This window comes from Haplochromis burtoni, unplaced genomic scaffold, assembly GCF_018398535.1.
Source record: "Haplochromis burtoni strain Fernald_Lab_line unplaced genomic scaffold, NCSU_Asbu1 Contig_11, whole genome shotgun sequence".
NCBI classification, from domain to species: Eukaryota; Metazoa; Chordata; class Actinopteri; order Cichliformes; family Cichlidae; genus Haplochromis; species Haplochromis burtoni.
The window spans coordinates 3,779,017-3,798,742 of record NW_024582372.1 but is presented as its reverse complement, the minus strand read 5'-3'; the positions used below and the strand labels follow the sequence as shown (position 1 = coordinate 3,798,742).

The 19,726-nt window shown below is 42.3% G+C and overlaps 3 protein-coding genes across 4 annotated transcripts in view; 1 reads left to right on the top strand and 2 right to left on the bottom strand.

Annotated features, from left to right (window-relative positions):
• LOC102293026 (frizzled-3) overlaps positions 1-9,946 on the top strand; it is a 31,896-nt gene extending 21,950 nt beyond the window's left edge. For both annotated transcript variants that reach the window (XM_005915043.3, XM_042214227.1), the window contains 8 exons: positions 189-491; positions 589-751; positions 1,127-1,426; positions 1,665-1,916; positions 5,576-5,724; positions 6,105-6,219; positions 6,753-6,916; positions 7,010-9,946. In XM_005915043.3, coding sequence (XP_005915105.1) covers positions 189-491; positions 589-751; positions 1,127-1,426; positions 1,665-1,916; positions 5,576-5,724; positions 6,105-6,219; positions 6,753-6,916; positions 7,010-7,232 — 1,669 coding nt within the window. In that variant the 3' untranslated portion in view covers positions 7,233-9,946. The remainder of the gene's footprint in view (positions 1-188; positions 492-588; positions 752-1,126; positions 1,427-1,664; positions 1,917-5,575; positions 5,725-6,104; positions 6,220-6,752; positions 6,917-7,009) is intronic.
• A 1,176-nt stretch (positions 9,947-11,122) lies between these two features.
• LOC121812328 (kinesin-like protein KIF28P) lies at positions 11,123-12,013 on the bottom strand. The gene is made up of 3 exons (XM_042214237.1): positions 11,739-12,013; positions 11,519-11,651; positions 11,123-11,385 (listed from the first exon to the last, which is right to left on the bottom strand). The coding sequence occupies exons 1-3, from the start codon at positions 11,790-11,792 to the stop codon at positions 11,216-11,218; spliced, it is 357 nt and encodes a 118-aa protein (XP_042070171.1). The 5' UTR covers positions 11,793-12,013; the 3' UTR covers positions 11,123-11,215.
• kif28 (kinesin family member 28) lies at positions 11,793-17,878 on the bottom strand (the record flags this gene model as incomplete). Its single annotated transcript, XM_005915237.2, has 24 exons — positions 17,804-17,878; positions 17,261-17,452; positions 17,068-17,118; positions 16,835-16,987; positions 16,714-16,749; positions 16,499-16,618; positions 16,047-16,154; positions 15,783-15,937; positions 15,595-15,706; positions 15,449-15,516; positions 15,153-15,295; positions 14,954-15,075; positions 14,730-14,820; positions 14,490-14,550; positions 14,058-14,181; positions 13,807-13,942; positions 13,600-13,718; positions 13,377-13,484; positions 13,195-13,287; positions 12,859-12,999; positions 12,689-12,759; positions 12,479-12,613; positions 12,084-12,250; positions 11,793-11,833 (listed from the first exon to the last, which is right to left on the bottom strand). Coding segments are annotated over exons 1-24 (2,622 nt in total), but the record flags the coding sequence as incomplete, so codon positions are not given.
• Between the last annotated feature and the right edge of the window lie 1,848 nt (positions 17,879-19,726).

The following is a 19,726-nucleotide window of genomic DNA, read 5'->3' as shown; positions in this document are numbered from 1 at the left end:
AGTCCTGCATTAAGTCTACAGCATATAGGCTACAGGGTACAGGTTTAGAGCAATGTAACTCTATGTAGTGATTTCTTACCTTGATGTAGATTATAATATTTTTCCTGAAACTGCTGCGTTGATGTAGCCTTAAGGTCATTGTGGAGGCTGTTGTCTTTATATAATTTCTTTTACTTTTTTGGGGGCAGGTTCCCAGATTGTGACGAGCCCTATCCTCGTCTAGAGGACCTGCTAACAGGCTCTGAACCCACTGACCAATCATCAATGACCGTCCAAAGAGATTATGGTTTCTGGTGCCCCAGAGAGCTCAAGGTCGACCCAGACCTGGGTTACACTTTTATGGGCAGGAAGGACTGTTCTGCCCCATGCCCCTCAATGTTCTTCAACCAGCAGGAGCTCACCTTCATCCGATACTTCATTGGAGTTGTTTCCATTGTTTGTCTGTCTGCAACACTCTTCACCTTCCTGACATTCCTGATTGATGTTACAAGGTTTGAAAAGCTGAATGTAGTGAAATTTCTTTGAAAGTATTAGTATCGTTGCAGTGGAGAAAGACACAAAGTCATTTTCTTTTATCTTCCTCGATAGGTTTCGGTACCCTGAGCGACCAATCATCTTCTATGCTGTGTGTTACGTCATGGTGTCGCTGGTGTTTTTCCTGGGTTTCCTGCTGGAAGGCAGGGTCGCGTGCAACCCTGTCAGCCCTTCCCAGTTCAGAGCATCCACCATAACACAGGGCTCACACAACAAGGTTTTTGCTCATTTTTATGGAATCTGGGGGAGAAAACTGCCCGATTTAAAATTGTCGGCACATCAGTGATGATTTACTGGGCTAAAAACTTCTAAACTAGATTTTAAATTATTTATTTTGTGGTTGAATAATGAGGTTGACGGATGTTTATTTAGCAATTAATAAAAATAACTATGCTACACTTTAAAAATGCTGTCTTATTAACTTCATTACTTTATCTTTATTACACAGTGCAATTATCTATTTACTGACTTAGAGCGCACACGTGTCATGAATTTACATTTTACTACTCTATAGTTGCAGATCTACAGTTTTGATGACCTTTCCCAAACGATTAATTGATCAGAGGTTTTTCCTCCTGTGTTTCTCTCTCAGGCATGCACCCTGTTCTTCATGGTTTTGTATTTCTTCACTATGGCCGGCAGTGTGTGGTGGGTCATACTGACAATCACTTGGTTCTTGGCTGCCGTGCCTAAATGGGGCAGCGAGGCCATTGAGAAGAAAGCCCTCCTCTTCCATGCGATTGCCTGGGGCCTCCCAGGGGCCCTGACCGTCACCCTGTTGGCCCTGAATAAAATCGAGGGAGATGGGATCAGTGGAGTGTGTTTCATAGGGCTGTATGACATCGACGCCCTGAGGTGGTTTGTTCTGGCACCGCTCTGTGTCAATGTGGCGGTGAGTACAGTTCAGGAGATAAATGAGTGAGTGGGTGGATGAAAGAAGTGGTGAGTAGGATGGATGTGGTGTGAACCGATTAATGACTGCATGAAATAATACAAGTGTGGACATTGGAAGAGATGGATTGGTGGGTGGGTCATTAAATGTCTTTTAGACCTGTCTGTCAGTCACCCAACCTTTAAAAGAGTATTTTAAAGGTTCACTGAGCCTTAATTTCTTGTCTGTCTTCTGTCAGGTTGGTGTCTCCCTGCTTTTAGTGGGCATTGTCGCTCTGAACAGGGTGCGCATGGAAATTCCTCTGGAGAAGGAGAACCAGACCAAACTAGTCAAGTTCATGATCCGGATGGGAGTGTTCTCTGTGCTATACCTGGCTCCCTTGTTCACTGTGATTGGCTGCTACATATACGAGCACACATACCGGACGATCTGGGAGAAAACATGGATGGAGAACAACTGCAGGCGTTATCACATCCCATGCCCATACAAGGTAAAAGGATGAAAATAAGAAAGTGCACGATGTGATGGTGTTAACCTCACTAGACAAACTATGTTTCATTTCTTACTAGATGATGTAATAATATAGTGAAACTTTAGAGAAGACACTATCTGTGCTTGTTAAGACGGTGCATGTGTAAATCATTTTTACAGCTGCCAGCTGTTGTGCTGCAACTTTATACTTGGATAGCCTGTCTTAAGAAAAAAAAGTGTCGGAGTAGCTAATCAAATCTGGTAGTCTACAGTCTGAAAGCACATGCTGCCTGTTTTCTCAGCTGCAAACAAATATCAGAGCTCTGTCACTCAGTTTGTCTGTGCTGTCATACTGCCAAAGTTGAATGGTGAAAATCTGCAGGTGCTCTGTTTTGAGGAATCTGTGTTTTTCTTTCCTTATTGGGGAGGGAGCTTGTCTGTGTCTCAGGAAAGAAAAGTGTAAGACTACTAAACATATCATAAATAATGAGTGAACAAGATACTTCTCCAGTGGAAGGAGTTAACATCAATATAGCTTCCATTCATGCACTCCTCAAATGGTCAGGATTCCCAAGTTGTGAAGTCATCCCACCAGCTTAAGTGTGTTCGTGTGCTTTTTTTAAGTCAGACTGAGGGGACAACATGGACCGGGAAAAGGCAAAGTACTGCAAAACAAACAATAAAGTGTTCATAGCTGATTTTGATATATAGTTACTTAACCTGTCTGACAAAGATTATCTAGAATTATCATTTTTTTAACTAGTTGGTGTATTTGAAGAGCACCTATGCATTGTCTCACAACCTGGCTCACAGGTAGTAACTAGTAAAGGATCATTTTTTTATGGAACATAATTAAAAAGAACATGTTTGTCAGCTAGTCAGTAGTGAGTGTGTGGCAGAGTCTGTAGAAGGCAAATAACCCAAGAACACGTGCTGTAGCTAAGTGGATCTAGTTCAGGAAGCTAGTATTCAAATCAGGGCAGTGAGCAAAAGAGACCTGAGAGGATGGAGCTTTTATAACCAAGCTCACTGGGCCCAGGTTTAGCTCATACAGCCAGTTACTTCGATCAGCACCTGTAGAACAAATCACAGCACAAAACACAGACACATTCACCACCCAGGGGTCATCGCAGTTACTGTTAGAAAATAACTAATATGCAATAAAGGAATGAATCAAACTTTTCTTACAACTATTTTCAGCAAGTTATTTACTTTTATCTACCGGACTTTAAGAAAATGCAACTCACTTAGCCAAAAAAAAAAGGAAAATCATGTCTGTTTTCTCGGTCTGAAACTTGGTTTTTCCGATTATCTGACCTGACATGAATACACAATTACTCAAGAATGGAGCTCAACGGGTTTTTTTATTTTTGTTTTTTAGCTTTTTTACAAGTTAAGTCTTGCCATGTTCTGTAGGCCAGAAATGTATGAAAACACGAGGGAAAAACAAAGTCTCATTTAAAAAAAAAAAAAAAAGTCCAATCAGAAATTTTTTCTGGTTAGCCAACATTTTAGCTAGTTTATGTTAGCCACTCGGTTCTGAGAAATAAAAACAAAAATGTACAATTACTAGTTTAACGTGAAGATGATTTTTAATTGGTATCTGGAATTTAACCAGGTTTTATTCAGATGAGCTCTTACCTTTGTTGTAGCCAGTGACGTCAGAATTGATTACCGTACAGTAGTGGGAAGACATTTAGGAACTACAACAAGAACTCCCATGCTTACTTAATGAAAGAAAGAATTGTGGTGAAGTGGTTAGCACTTTCTCTGCACATGTCCTGATTGGCTGGTGCCTTTCACTGTACAGTTGGCATGTTCTCCCTGCATGGGCTTCTTCCCACATTCCAAAGAGACACACGTCACATTAACTGGTGATCCTAAACTGGCCGTAGGTGTGGATGTGAGACCCTGTGGTCACCTGTCTCTCTGTGTTAGCGACCTGTCCAAAATGTACCCTGCCTCTTCTCCGATGACTGCTGGGATAGGCTCCAGCCCCCCGCGTCCCTAAGTTAAGCCGTTAGATGGATGGATAGATGGATTATTTCATGATCAAAGGCCCGATCTCAATTCTCCCCTTCCATTTTTCACTGCAGCTTAGGGCAAGGTGGTCCTCCACGCTCTGTTTGGGGGGCTAGGTGACCACTATCCTTCAATTTCCCAAAGAAATGGGATACCTAAGGGCCAAGGGTGGGAGCTGGGATTTGGCCAAAGATGTTGAGTGCTTGGTTGAGAGTGGGTAAGAGCTGGCACTTAGTTGTGTGTGCGGCTGAGTGAGTAGGTATTTGTGAGGGAGGGGAGCAGAGTGCGGCATGCATCATTAGCTCAGCTAATATAGCTCTCAAGACCAATTCCACAAAAAAAAAACCAACCTCTCCCATCTTTGTTTTTGCTCCGTTTCCTTTTCTCTTTGTATTTCAGTTAATTTTCTCATGCATCTTTCAGCCCCTCTGCTCCCTGGGCTGCTTAGTCACGGTCTGCTGCCAGTCCTCCATAAGGGCTTTATCGTGTTTATGAAGATGGGTGGGAATGCAGTGATTCATATAGTCCAGTGCTAAATTATTAACCAGATAATTGTGCACAGTGCAGACGCAAACATACTCCATCCCTACCTGTGTGTCAGTCAGTTGGATGTGTGCACCCACACCTTTACTTCATAAGGCTTTGTCATTGTTTCCATCACTTGTCAAATTGTGTGAGTGTGTCTGTGTGTTTGTGAAGATCATGAAGATCCCCTTTACGTCCTATTACAGCTCTGGAATTTCAATATTGCTGTGTGTTATGTGATCTTTGCCCGGGGGTTTTCTGTGTGTTCTGGGAGAGGGCGCAGTTGCTTGTTCTTGGATAATTGAAGATTCTTTTGTGGTGTCAAAGTTCATTTGAGTTTCTTTCTTTGTGTGTGTTCACGGGTGGTAATTTACTGAAGACCCAGGGCTTCTCGTTTTATCTGATAATCTAAATAAGACACATTTCATCTCAGCATGGGTGACAGAGACTTAAGCTAATTAATAAATGGAAATTCTTCTGGGCCCGGATTTCAAAAACAATAAATCTCTTATCTCACTAAAAGGCTCAGCTGCTCATGCAATTTACCCTCACTGTAGTGAGGGTAAATTGCTTTAATAGCATCTTTAGGAAGATTTTTATCTTAATTTAAAAAGAAAATTTAAAGAATTTGATATCTTAAAGACCACCTAAAGTACAATATAATGGTTTTCCACAAAAACTTTTTAACACAGTACTCAGTGTGTTTGATGGTTTCCCACAGTGAAATTTTATCGGACAGATGAAACCATGATTTGGGATTGAACGACACAGCGTTCTGTTTGTTGTATTTCTTAAAAATCTGGGATTTATATTCAATAAAAAGAGGACCAAGAACTGCTGTAAATCTCTGCCCTCTGCTGGGAGATCCATCAAACAGCTCGGTTTGTCTAGATTATGTTTGAGGATTTTAGTTTGTTAAATGTTGGTGGATCCAAAGCTTTTAGCATATCTTTCATGTTTAGTTGTCGAGGAAATATTCTACTGCACAATTAGTCGGCCTACATTATAATCAAAGCCTTTGTTCTCTTCCTCTCTCTCCTCTGCTTCACTTTACTCTGTGTTTTTAAAAACTCCATGCTGTGCTGATTAGATGATTGCATCATTAACATGTGCATTTTATTTTATTTTCAGGTTGAGGAGACCAGCAGGCCGGCCATGGTTTTGTTCCTAATTAAATATCTGATGATGCTCGTGGTGGGGATCCCCTCTGTTTTCTGGGTGGGCAGCAAGAAGACCTGTTTTGAGTGGGCCAGTTTCCTACATGGACGCAGGCGCAAAGAGTAAGAAGAGACTGTGTGTCTTTTAATGTTCGAGAGGACTAAATTGAGTTTATCACAACTAAGTATGCACTTACAAGTATCTTGTACTTTGTTTCACATGCAATTTTCCTTCCCTCTCAGTTGTTCAGGGGTTTAGTATCTCTACTGTATTTCCTTTTGTGGTGACACGTTGCTATACAACAGCACATTAATCATTAATCTTCCCTATGCTGTCCTTATCAACTGTTTTCTTGTCTCTTTCCCGTATTTCTTCTTGAATCCAAAATGTCTTCCTACTCCTTCCCCCCCCAATCTGTCTCTTGGTTCCAATTTTATCTGCGACTTGTCCCCTCTGTAAAAACGTCCCACCTCTGACCTCCTTCACCTTTTTCTTTCTGCAGCAGTGGGGTGAATGAGTCTCGCCAGGTGCTGCAAGAGCAGCCAGACTTTGCTCAGTCTCTGCTGCGTGAGCCCAACACCCCCATCGTTAGGAAGTCCAGAGGGACATCCACTCAGGTAGGACTGCAAAGACAACAGCAAAAAAAAAAAGCAGGATGGAATTATTTATAAGTGCCGTGGGAGTAAAGTCCAAACATGAATGTCCACAGGTTACGGCTCTGAGCTCTTTTGAAACTGATGAAAGGAAGAGAAGACTGAAATGAAAGATCGTATCTTGTATGCCTGTTTTTTTTGTCAGCATCTAGAAGCTTTGATAAAGGTTTAATCAGACTGGTGTTTTCATGTACATATTTCTTCATTGATAATATTTAGCCGCATCATCAATGAAGCTTTTCAACCCCTGTGAACCTGGCTAGGTGTCTATCATAATAATAAAAGTAATAACCTGAGGCAGAATCTTGTCATTAGATTTGAGTCAAGACCCAAAAGATATGAATGTCTTATGCTGGAGTAATGTACACAGAGCCTTGAGCAAGATGTAGCCTTTTGGATTTGAATATTTACACGTTGTGCAAAGGTGTCGGGTGTTAAATTAAATCTTTAATCTCAGCGGTTTCAGCGCTACATGTGTTTGATCTCTCCTCCTGTAGGGCACTTCCACACACGCCTCCTCCACCCACTTAGCTGTTCTAGACGACCTTGATGAACCAGTTAGAACTCACCACGGGCACCCCTCCTCCACCAAGAGTAAGGCCAGCAGCGTCCACAGCAAGGCCAGCTACCACAGCAGCCTGCGGCGCACTCGAGATGACAGGTAGACCAGGAAATCCACGATGCTCTCGCTTCCTCTCAGATGATGTGAATCAGTCGAAGCTCAGATTTTCTTTCATTGCTTCTCCCCCATTAGGAGCGATACCGTGGTTTACCGAGGTACAGAGGACCGCAGTTTCCATGGCAGCAATCCACGTCTCGACCATCCGCTCTCCACTCACAGCAGCCTCCATCAGATAGACAGCCACTCGAGGCACAGCAGCCAGCGAGACGTGTCTGTGGCCCCACCTACCCTCATCACACATGGAACGACGGCGAGTGACGGCCGAGCGGCTGAGAACGAAGGCACCAACGCCTGAGACACTGGATCAGTGAAAGGATGGAGACGTGAAGCAGATACACAGCAGTCTGTTTGTTTTCTTTTTTGAGGATGGGGAATGTGTCTCTGAGTGCTGTGTTGGTAATCTATGGTTGTTTGTGAGCAGTAACCATGACTCCTCTAAATTTTGATGGAGTTTGGCTGTAAGGTGGACCAGTTTGCTCACTGAATTATTTTGAGTTTACACCTGGTCTGCTTGATTCAACAGGCTGAGCCAACAGGAATAAATCCCCGTCCTCTTTTGGTGACACTCGAGACATTATTCAGGGAAAGCTAGCAATGGAAACAAACAGACACTGAGAAAGGTGTCTCTCAGTCTGGTTGATAGTGGCATCATCCATATATTGGTGATCATCTTTCAGGACCTATATGAATATAATGTTAAATACCCGAACACTGCCGACTCCACTGCTCTGGATTGCAGCTCTTAATGAGTGATGTTTGTCTTTGCGTGGCTTCAGAAAATGGAAAAAAAAATGGGCCTAATGTGAAATTATGGACCTCTCTGTGGTTTGAGTTATTTTTATACTGTGAAGTTTGTCTTCTGCTGCTTCATTTTGTGTGTGTGTGTGTGTGTGTGTGTGTGTGTGTGTGTGTGGGTGTGTGTGTGTGTGTGTGTGTGTGTGTGTGTGTGTGTGGGAAATGGAGACATGACTAGTGATGCGTTTTTAAATTTTAATTCTCCCCTTGAGCTTGAAGGAGGGAGCTGAAAGACGAAACGTTTTCCAACCATGAATGTAAAAGGGTTGTTTCAGAGAGTGATAAAATATGGCCATGGCTGTAATGGATGATCTGTGCTCTTATTTACATGCACAGATATTTATTTCAAGTCAGCCAAAAAAGTATTTTAGTACTGACATATACAATATAAAAGATGGACATAGCTACCATGTAATCACCCACTAGTTTGTGAAGTCCCACCTTGAAGCTTCGATGAGCCATCTTGCTGTTGAAACTGGATGTGATGGAAGAAAGCCGGTTTGACTGTGAAACTACACTCATTGGCTAACATCCTGTCAATCACAAGTTATCATTGTTATTATTATATCACAAGTTATTTTTATTCAGCGTTATCTCAAATGAGTGGCTGAAACAATAAACCCAGCAGAAAAGTGTTTCCAGAGGTCAGCTCAGAAAGCCCCAAGTTTTTTTTGGCCACCACAGCTGTCGCCCCCTGGTGACCGTAAAACAGATTGCAGGTTTAAGGCATTCACAACTGGAAGCCACGTCCATCTTTTATACTGTCTTCTGAACTGTCTGCACTGAGACTTGAACCTGGCAAAGAAGCGATAAGGCAACTTTTTAAACAAGCGAGATAATAATTTACACAACAAATGCGTGCTCAGTGTTTTATAAGAATAAACGAAATAGCAGGTAAAAATCTAAAATATGCCTCCTGTGGCTTTACAATCCGATTAACATACAACCCCGCGTTTTTTACCCTCTGAAAAAGAAAGCTGATTGACGTTAGGTAAGAACAAAATCTGTGCATTCAAACCCCATGGCTGCACAGATAGGACTGTAATTTTAAATGGAAACAGATAGCAGTGCTTCACATGGGTTTCCTTTAGGAAGGAAGTGGATTTTTTTTTTTAAATGCAATAATCACCAATGTACTATATAAACACCAAAACTGCTCCTGTACATGCTCTGTGATCATCTGTAGTCCTGTTCCTCAGGCTCAAACTTGCCCAAAGAGGTGCAGACAACTGACAGTCCAACATTAGAAAAAGAAATGTTCAGTCATTGTGCTTCATGTTCTCTGACATTTATTTTCTACTCTGAGCAAAAGGAAATGAATATTGTTTCATGTTCATGCAGCTCCGTTTGGTCCCTAATCCTAGAAACCTGATTAACCTACCTCACCTGGACCCTCAGCTTTCTCTGTAACATGTTACTGGGTGCTGTTTTTGGAAAAAAAGATACTGATCCTAAACCTAACATGATCAGTTCTGATAAAAAATAACATGTGGTGCTTATTTGTGAAGAATCTAATCTCTCCTCGCAGTAGAATATCTGTAACTGTCTGTCTATCCCACAGTCTACCTCTTCAGTTGAAGCCAGGCTTATCCTCTGCCTTTCGCCATTGCCTCGCTCCTCTCATCTCTGTCTTGTTTTAAATTTCTCATGAGCAGCTACGTGCTGTCAGCTTGTCTGCCTGCATATTTCTTGTACATAGATTTTTTTTTTTTTTTTATAAATTCTGTACTGTGTGATGACTAATCTGCCTCACATCTGCCTCCTCCTGTAAATGTGCCCACGCTAATCTTTTTTTGGACCTACAGCAACTGTCTGTACTCTTACAAGTCGTGACTGCTTACAAACATCAACCGTCGTGCTTTTTACCTCCAAATTAGACGTTGCAGTGAGAGACGCTGTCGTAAATATGTCATAAACTCAACATAAGGAGAGACGATCTCGCTCAGCTGTTTGACGTCTTTTTCTTGTTCACTTACGTTAACATTAATCCCCCCACAGTGAGACACGAGGAAGATTTCTGTCATCCAGTGATACAGCTTCAAAGTGAACTACATTAGCTTGAAAACACAATGGATTTTTAATGATGCTTAAAAAAAATGTGTAAGAATTTTGTGAATTTTGAAACTTGAGCTGTCTTTGCCTTTTAATTTATTTGCAGTTTGGAACTGTAACGATGTCTTATACATGCAGTCTAATAAACTTTTTTTAAACAGACTTCACTTGTAGTTACTCTTAATAGTAGACTTGCATATACATTGTTGTTAACCAAGCGTACTAAAAGAATAATCCACCGGAATAAACTTCATTTTACAGACAAAAAGTAAGAAGGAAGTATTACAGAAAATATGGTGAATACTTTTATGTATAAACTGTGTTGAACATGGTCCACTGTGCATGTAGTGTTCAGTAATGGGAACTAATTCTAATCTGTTAGGCCTCATTTCTAACCCCATGCTCTCATTCTTATTAAACTCATTAGAGTAGCTTTTCATGATTTATATTTCAAAACAGCCCCTTTTGATTTCACTGAGCGCTTGCAGCCCCTCAGTTTATTTGACTGTTAAAACAAGTGAGTGGAGCTGCTGTGCCTCAGATATTAGATATTAGGGATATCTGCTCTCGGTGACATCCTTCAGAGCTAAGAGTAGAAAAAACTGAATTCTGAGGTTTTGGCTCTCAATGGTTTTTCCAGCTTTAACACAAGCATGTACCATTTGAAAAGTGTATATGACAGAAAATGAGGAACATCATAACAGATCCTCGTCATGTTTATTTACCCAAACAAAGAATTTAGTTTGTAAGAACCTGGTTCTGCTCATTTCATACCCTCAACCGGAATATCTGCAGAGTTGCGAAATTTAAAGTGTCAACATAAATGTATACTTTCCTAAAAAAATAAAAACCCTGGTCAAGACCAGATTCCTGATCGTTCTCGTTTCCGGCGGACGATGGCGGCTACATCTTGTTTGAGCGTAGAGACGCTCTGTTCCAGCTGCTCCGAGAAGTCTCTCAGCAAATGACTCTGCTCATCCACAAACAGTCTGAGCCCCAGCAGGTCTGACTCCTCCTGGAAAGCACGCACATTAACATCCTGCATGATGTGCAAACAGGAGTGTTATATCCATGGGCAGGATTCAATCTGTTCAAGTGCAATTTATCAGACGTGTTGGTAAATTGCTATAACATCAGCTCCCGTTCTCGGAACCATATTCCTAATGTTTAAAGTCAATAATTCTTTTGGCCAGACCTTAAACAGTTCTCACAACAATAACACTTGCAGATCCTTCACAGTGCTTCAGTTATCATGCATCTATTGGAGGCATAAGCTAAATAACTACAGCGCAGATGTAATTTTCTAAACGCAGCAGCTCAAAATTGTTCACTCTTGGAGCTAATAATGTGATGAAACAGGTCAATATTTCATTCTGTGCTGATTCACTATTTTAAGGATTTTAAGCATGTCCACATTGTAGTAACACTAACTCATGCTAAGACAGAAGATAACACGTGAATACGTACGCTGGGCCTGTGTCTGCGCAGGCGCTGCAGCTGACCTCTTACTGAAGTCATGCTGTGATAGAAAACCTTCAGAGCGCGGGCAAACTCTGCATCACAGCTGGGACGCACCGAGCGACTACGCGCACCCTCGCCACCTAAAACCAGAAGAGAGAAATGTGTGTGTGTGTGTTTCTGAAAGAGCAAGTCAAAAGCTTCCAAAGTCATATGTGTGGTAGTTTTTTCAGTTCTTTGGAATAGAAACCACAAACTCGTGTATGTTTTAGTTACCATTCCTGGCTGTGTTGAGTTGTTCCCTCAGACTGTGATTCTCTTTCCTCAGTGATTCATTAACACTCTTTAGTTCATCTAAGTCCTGCTGAAGAGCTCTTACTGAACAACTGAGGTCTGAGGGGTCTACAGGCTGTGATAAAACACACACACACTGAATAAATAAGACAATAAATAAATCATGTCAACGTAAACAATTACTCCTAAACGTCTAACTCACTGTGTTTTCTGTTGGACTCGACTCATCAATGATGAAGATGCCATCTGCAGTCATCCGCACACCTTCCAGTGAAGACTTCAACTGAGTGCAGCCCTCTGGGATAGAAAACAAGCACTGAGCAGCAATTTTAAAGAAACTTTCTATTTCAGCTGTGGCTTTTCTTAAATCTGCATGAGAAATTTAATAATGTGATGTATAATGTACACACGATGAAATTAAAATCCAGTTTAAATGTTTAAATCCCACGCGGTTCATTAAAAAAAATTAAGCATGTCTTGTTGTTATAATAGCTATCACCGAGTTCACTTACTTCAGGCATAAATAAAAAAAAATGTCCATCCTCACCTTGAAGGCCCCAGAGCTCCAGCACCACAGCGCTGCTCTGCAGGAAGTCTAGCAGACGCTGGGAGGTGTGGAGGGAGGCAAAGTGGACTCTGTGATCCAGCAGAGGATTCACGTTGTGCCAAACAGCTGGAGTGTACAGAGGCTGGCTGCAGTCAAATAACCTGAAACTAACAGAGTAAGGAGATTAAGTAATGTCGGAGAGAAGAAAGCATTTCACAACTCTCTTCTTTTAGAAGACGACATGACTGGAGACTGGAGACTTCCACAGTACCTTTTCAAAAGCTAAAATTATTAACAGCTTCCTCTATGTGCCAGTAAATATAAACCAGGTTTCCATCTCCAAGTTCAATAGGATTTAATGCAGTGTACTCTACACCGAGCCACATGTGCCTTACCCAATCTGAACACCTCGATTGCGGGCCTCTCTGATCCAGCGTAAGCCACAACACTGATCCAGGACCAGCTGGAAGTCTAGTCGTCTACCCAGTATCTCTGATGGGTCAATCAGGATGTCATCCTCACCCAGAGGGCTGGGAAGTGCAAACGTCTAGTTACTGATATACCTGTGCACTGAAGGTTTGTGTGTCTGTGCATGTGTGACATACAGTCCAGTTGAAGAGCAGGGGACCAGCTGTGTTTGTAGAATGCCTTCCTCTGTGCCCTCTGACCCCAACACCTGCAGACCGGGATCATCACCCACTGACTTTATTTAACTGTCATCTGAAAATACTTTTAGATGAAGATGCCAGTGTGTATGGAGTATATCAGTTTGTACCTCTAGCTGCTCTTCCAGAGGGATGCGGAAGGCCAACGATTGGAGCCAAAGGTGGGCAGTGCCCAGGAGAAGAGGTTCAATTGGATCCCAGAATGGGTCTTTATCTCTGGGTAATGTTACTGTTGACAGCCCGGCTACTTCCTAAAAACATAAAAGTCTTAATAATAGAGTTACTGGTCTGGAAAGGTTTATGCTTTAGGAAGTGCTGACCATCCTAACAATATGTGATGTCAATATAGCGAATATGCACATGTTTTATTTAGCTTAAACATCTGCAGAGATGTAAAGGTAAATACAAGCCAACAAACATCAACATTGTTCTTTCAGCTAACATACATTGTCTCCGCTCTGCTCTGCCAAATGCTGCTGGTAAACCTCTTCCATCAGAAACTTGCGGTTAATAAACTTGGCTTTGGACCACATCCAGACCTGCAGAGTGCATGCAAAGATTGTAATCTTTCAAAGTGACGCTCCAGTTTACACAAGTGACAAAACACCCCGTACAGGGACAGACCAACCTGCTTGGTTCCCTTGGAGGTGACTCTGACAACAATGTCTTTCTCTAGATCGTGGCCTTTTGAATCTGACAGTGCCAGATTTTTAATCTCCAGCTTGAACTCCACACCCTGCAAACACAATGCAACACATGGCCAGAATCTGATGACGCACAGGAAACCAAAGATATTTGCTTTCTAGAAACACATTAAATACAGAATTTTTCACCCTGAGGCCGTGCGTTACCTTGCTCAATTCCTGGCTCATTTGGTTGGCCTCAGCCACCATGGGCATCAATTTGATGTAATCAAAGAAGACAGCTAGCAGACTGGGGTCTGTCTGACTCGATCCAGCACTGGACTCACCTAAACACATGCAGATGAATAATATAATGAGTTCAGTGAGTTTCCTTCAAAAAATAAGAGCCCTTCATGTGGAGTTATTCACACTCACCCAGGTGGATGCCCTCAGCTGCAGCCAGTTCAGACTGGAAGTAATCGTAATCATAGCGACTCCAGTCATCCCCGCATCTCTCTGATGGATAACCAATGAACAGGTAGGTGCAGTTGGAACCCAGAATGAGGCGATCCTGATAAAAAAAAAAAAAAAATATATATATATATATATATATATATATATAGTGTATACTTTAACAGCATGTCACATAACCACATCATATAATTGAGGTTTGAGTCAAGACCCACCAGGTGCTGCAGCTCTGTTGCCTGGGAAACAGGATTGCCATTTACAATAACCTTTGTTCCTGTCATCGGGGTCAGCGTTACCCTGCGCTGTTCATTCCTGAACACAGCATGACGTTCCTGGATCCTAACGCACATAAAAGCAAAAAAGGGGACTGATCCGACTTCTTCCCAGCTCCGTATATTTTTAGTATTGGACTCTGCTGCAGTCGGTTTGCATTATTCACACATCAAGATAATCCTTACTTATGTTATTAATGGATCTCCTCTCATTTTATGGATACCCAGCCTTTAACAGCTTTTGATTGGCTGCCCCTCACAAACAATTTTATGTAAGACAGAAAACTGATGTAAAGAATATTTAGACCCCATCAGTGTATATGCATACTGAAGAAAAGACAATTTTCTTATTCTTTGCAATGATGGCAAACTCACCCTAGACCCTTGATACAAATGGACCGTGGGGAGGAGTCACACAGTCCGATGTCCCATTCCCCTAAAGATAAAAAGATTAACATTTCACCAAACATGTTAAAATCTGCAGGACATGTTTGTTACATTAAGCTGTTTAAGCTATTTAACTATCTGGTATTGTCCACCTTTAGTAGCTTCTTCTATCAGGGAGAGAACCATACATCTCGTGGCACAGAGACAGAGAGATTCAGATGGACTAACCCTCCTGGATGAAAAGCTTCACCACCCCTGACAGCTGAGCATCCTCGTTGATGTTCAGGATGTAGGGATGCATCTGCATCATCCTCCTCTCCTGCCAGTGAGGACGAGGGAAACAAGAAACATCCATTTAAAGACACTACATACAAAACCTCCATCAAATGCATTTGCAGCCTTTGCTTGTGTGTTTTGCATGTCTGCATCTACGTATGTATCTATGCATGCACCTGTGTGATGTTAGCATACTGTTGCTCCCAGTCTTTCAGGGCCTCCTGCACATGCTGCTCCCATAGAGTCTGAATGGCTCTGATCTGAAGCTCATTGTGGGTCAGCAGCTGACGGAGCTCCTCTGAACACACAAAGATACGAGACGACCTGTCAACAGCTCTGAATCCCATTCTGCTGCATTCAAACGCTGATTCTTACTGGTCTCGTCATTCGCCCTGCGTCCCTCCTGGCCCAGACGGCTCAGACGCTGCAACAGTCTGGCGTTCTCTGCCTTTAGTTCTTTAACGAGACGCTCGGTGGGGCTCTCGTTCACCACTGCACGGTTCTGGATACGCTTTGCCCTGAAGAAGTGGAAAAGGTGATGGGACAAGAAGTTAGGTGTAGAACGACATAAAGGAGAGGCCAAAAAGAACTAAAGTATAAAACGTATATTAAATATGTTACTTATAGAGCAGAAGGGAAATATCCAGAAGACTTTACAGTGCTTATTGTACCTCTCAGCATAGCGCAGAGTGGAGAGAGACTCCTCATAGCAGATATCAGCAGGGCTCAATGTGGCAATCTCAAAAACAAATATATTCAATTTACTTTAAAAGCATCTTCCAATGACTCAACCTCGTATCAAATGAGTGTCCGATACCATAACAGTGCGACTGTTGCCTCCCAGTGCAGACTGCAGCAACTTTGTGAGGGCCGAGTCTCTGTAAGGAATATGCACGACCTTCTTCCCCACCGCAACATCAGCCAGGGAGCTGGAGGAGAGATGAGGGAAGAGTGTCAAAAATACTAAAGTAAATGCAAAGTAAATCAAGTCAAACAGCAGGTCACCTGATGACATTGCCCAGGGTGGTGAGGCTCAGGTTGATGGCCGTGCCCTCTTTGAGCCTATCAGCTTCTGACCCCGATGAACGCTGACGCTCACTGCCAGCCAGGTCCACCAGGTTTATGTTGGACTGCTTCGTGATGCTCTCTTTAGAGAAGATCTGACAGGAAGTTACAGCCACTTACATAAATGTAGATTTATACAACATATGTTTGTTCTTGTATTAATTATGTTAAGAAATTGGAAAAGTGTGCACAGAACCTCTTTACCTGTTTGAGCTGGAGGATAATGAGCATGTGCGATCGACTGCTGTTGGCGTTCATGTGGGTGGCGGCAGTGGTTCGAGTCCTCGTCCCCTGCTCCATCAACTGCTCCACCTGCAAACACATTTTTCTGAACAAAAATATATTTTTTGGTTTTTAGATTAAACAGCAGCATGTCCCTTTGTATGCTTCGACATCGCCCAGTGTGGTAGGGCTCAGACTGATGGCCGTATCCTCTTTAACTGTTAGTTTCTGACTCTGATGAATGCTGATGCTCACTGCCAGACGAGTCCAACAGATTCATGCTGGACTGCTTCATGAGGCTCTCTTTGAAGAAGATCACAAAGCATTTAATTCCCTAAAGATTCTAATATTAACTGCACATGACTGCAACCTTAGCCTTTGGCTACTGCAGTTGTTTGGTTTGGTTTGTATCCTTTTTCCATTCATCTCTCTACCTGAGCTGCAGTCTCGCAGGGGACTGTGCGGAGACCCTCCACATAGAAACCTCGTTGCTGCTCCTCTCTGACTCTGAGCCCGCCCGGAGTCCGAGACGCCCGAGACAGCAAGTCAACCACCTGGACAGAGAGGGGAGGAAAAGGAAGAGTCAGGAAACATAATAGCATCGTAGCATGTATCATATCCAGAGAAACGAATTTGCTCCAAACACCACCTGCTCATTATAGATTTCCAACATACTGAAAAAGACCTGCAGGGACATGAAGAAGAAACACATTTTAGATCATTTACACACTGAATCATTCACAGCATTCTGCATCGTGTTTTTCCTTCACCTGACATTGTCTGTTCTCCTGGTTTTCTTTGATGGCTTGAAACAACCGGTCGCAGAGTTTAGGAATCAGGCCTTTGTTAGGCCCATAACCCATCATCGAGTAACTCTTCCCTGAGCCGGTCTGACCGTAGGCTAACAATGTGGCATTATAACCCTGCGCATGTAATTTTAGAACATTTGTTATTAAGAGTTGAGATGTGAGATAGAGAGTATCAGATAAAGACTGAGTGCTACCTGCAGCGCATTTTCCAATATTCCTTCTCCCAAATCTTGGAACACGCTGTCCTGGGAATGGATGATATCTCATGAGATGTAAATTAATTCTTATTAATCTTATAACTCACTTCATATCCATTCAGATTTATTCTGCCCAAACCATCTAGATTTTATCTTGCACAACACACTCCCAGCTCATTTATGACCTGACCTGGTCAGCGTATCTCCCTCCTGGCTCTTCAGGCACATAGATACCCCTGTGGTCTCTTGCGAAACCGCTGTGGGACCAATAGGCATAATCGAAACAGAAAGACCGTCGGTTCTGGGAATCCCGTGGATCCTGGATGGTGATGGAGCTCGAAACCATGGATATGATACAGCGACTGCCCGCATCCCTCTCTCTCTGAGTGAAGGAAGAAAACGAAAGAAGATGAAATGATGGAGAGAGACTAAAAAGAGCTGGGAGAGCAAATGGTTTATAAAAGCATTTATTTTCGATTTCAAGGAAAATGTGAGGGTAAGTGCAAGGGAAGGTAGGAGACACAATAACACACAATTTGAATTTTGAATTTTATATTTACTGTTGTAAATGTTAAAAGAAGCAACAGGATTTATCAGGGTAAATAAAGTATGCAGTATATCAGTGTGGGTCACACCTTAAGAATACAAAATATGAGTATTTAAAAAGCAGACAGCAATGGCTTACAAAAGAAAAATAAATAGTGGTTATCATAGAAAACATCAGCACACTGACCTTGTTGAACGGTCGGACTCTGACAGCCACTTTGACACAGTCCTTACTGTGCATGTCTGAGACTTTAGCCCTCATGGTGCAGCAGGCGAGTATCGGCACAGGACACGGGCAGACCGACTGATCAGCTCCCTCACTCAGAACAACACAATGCTGTGTCGAGTTACACGGTGACATGAGCGCAGTCGGGGCTGTGTGACAGGAACGCCGGTGCACACTTTAACCTGTTTAACTGAAAACATGGATCAGTTTGCTAAAAGATGGAAGCAATTTTAAGAATGGAAATGAAAACAGAATGGCATTTAAACAGATCCTTGTCTAATGTTATTGATTACTAAAACACTTCATACAGCTCTAAAAACATAACAGATGTGTAGAAAGTACTGCTACACATTTTATGATCTCCGACTATTCACTAAAGATCATGAGAGTTGTTATGGGTAGAAATATGCTTTTCTTTCTTTCTTTCTTTTTACCCTCTCCTAGCCTCTCTCAGCAAGATGGACCAGAAGAGAAAAGGCTGGTTTCACTTTCACCTCATCTACACTATAAATTATAAAAGAGACACAAAAGCCCTGGGGAGTACACAACACACTTACACATGCTTTTATACTAACATCTAAGCCTTCTGTGAGATCAAATTTTACAGCAACAGCTGGTGGCAAGTGCCAGTGTAAAGATGCCAAAATCATCCCTTTTTTGTTGTGGTGTTGTGGGTGTAAAGCTCGACTGACTTCCAACCTCTGAGGGACCACAGGATGTCGCCTGTGTTATTTTTGTTTTTATTTTTTGCTTTCAGCTCCTGTCAGTGGCTGTCAGCAGTGTAAACTGACATAAACAGGATTTCTGTATGTGGTTATTTCATTCATGCATTCAAAGACACTTTCCGCAAATTGTCTTTCAAAATAAATTAAATCCAAAATGAGCTGAAGCTATCAGGAGAATGTGAAAAAACCCTTCTGTTGCTTTATCCAAAATGTATATGTGTGTGTTACACTGATACAGACTGAAACTGAAGGGCTGTTTCGTAGTGTGTAATACCCATTTCTGCCACAAGATGGTGGAACAAGCCAGGCAAGACATTTAAAACATGTTCTTGTAAAAAATTTGGGGTTGCGGAAGAAGATGGGGATAATACGGTGGCCCTGAGAGGCCAAACGGACTGCAACTTCAGAAAACAGGTGTTTTCTTTTTACAGCATTTTTCTTTTTGCAGTCCGTTTGGCCTCTCAGGGCCACCGTAGTGATAGGTCTAAAAATCAGCATCAAAAGCTAAAAGCACAGTAATGCTACAGTCACACCCAGGAAGACTGTGGTTGGACGCTGGCGCGACCACGTGCAACGAACATATGAACTTCTCGGCTTTGAAATAGTTGATTTGAAAATGGGGGCCAGGTTAGCAGCAGCTTTCGGTCATTTGCTGTGTTCAAAGTGATTTTAGTGCAACCAAACAGAAATCAAAGTAAGCCTGCGATCAGTTTACAAATGCACGGCTGGTAAACAGCCTCACACCTTTAATGGCTTACATTCAGAAAGAACCTCGTAGACCGAAACAGAAATGGAAAAATTCCTCCATAAACAGTGTGGTAGTTGTTCCAGGATAGCAATTTAACTGCAAAATTACAAAGGTATTTGGCAACAATCTTACAACAAAACCAGTATACAACAAATTGAGTCAAATCCTCCGTTTGAAAGAGACCCGTTGCAGACAAGTTGCTCTGACTGGTGCAGACTGACTGATTGCAACATGCATTTATAAATGTGACAGCAGTCATTTGCAAACTTTTGCCAAACTGTCTGAGAACCTGGCTGGCTGCAGTGCACCTTGCAAACAAAAGTGGTTCCCAGTGGTTGCGGGTGTTGCATTCCAATCAAGAGACTCAAAGAGGAACCACCGATTTTTCCTGGTCACAAGGAGGCTGACATT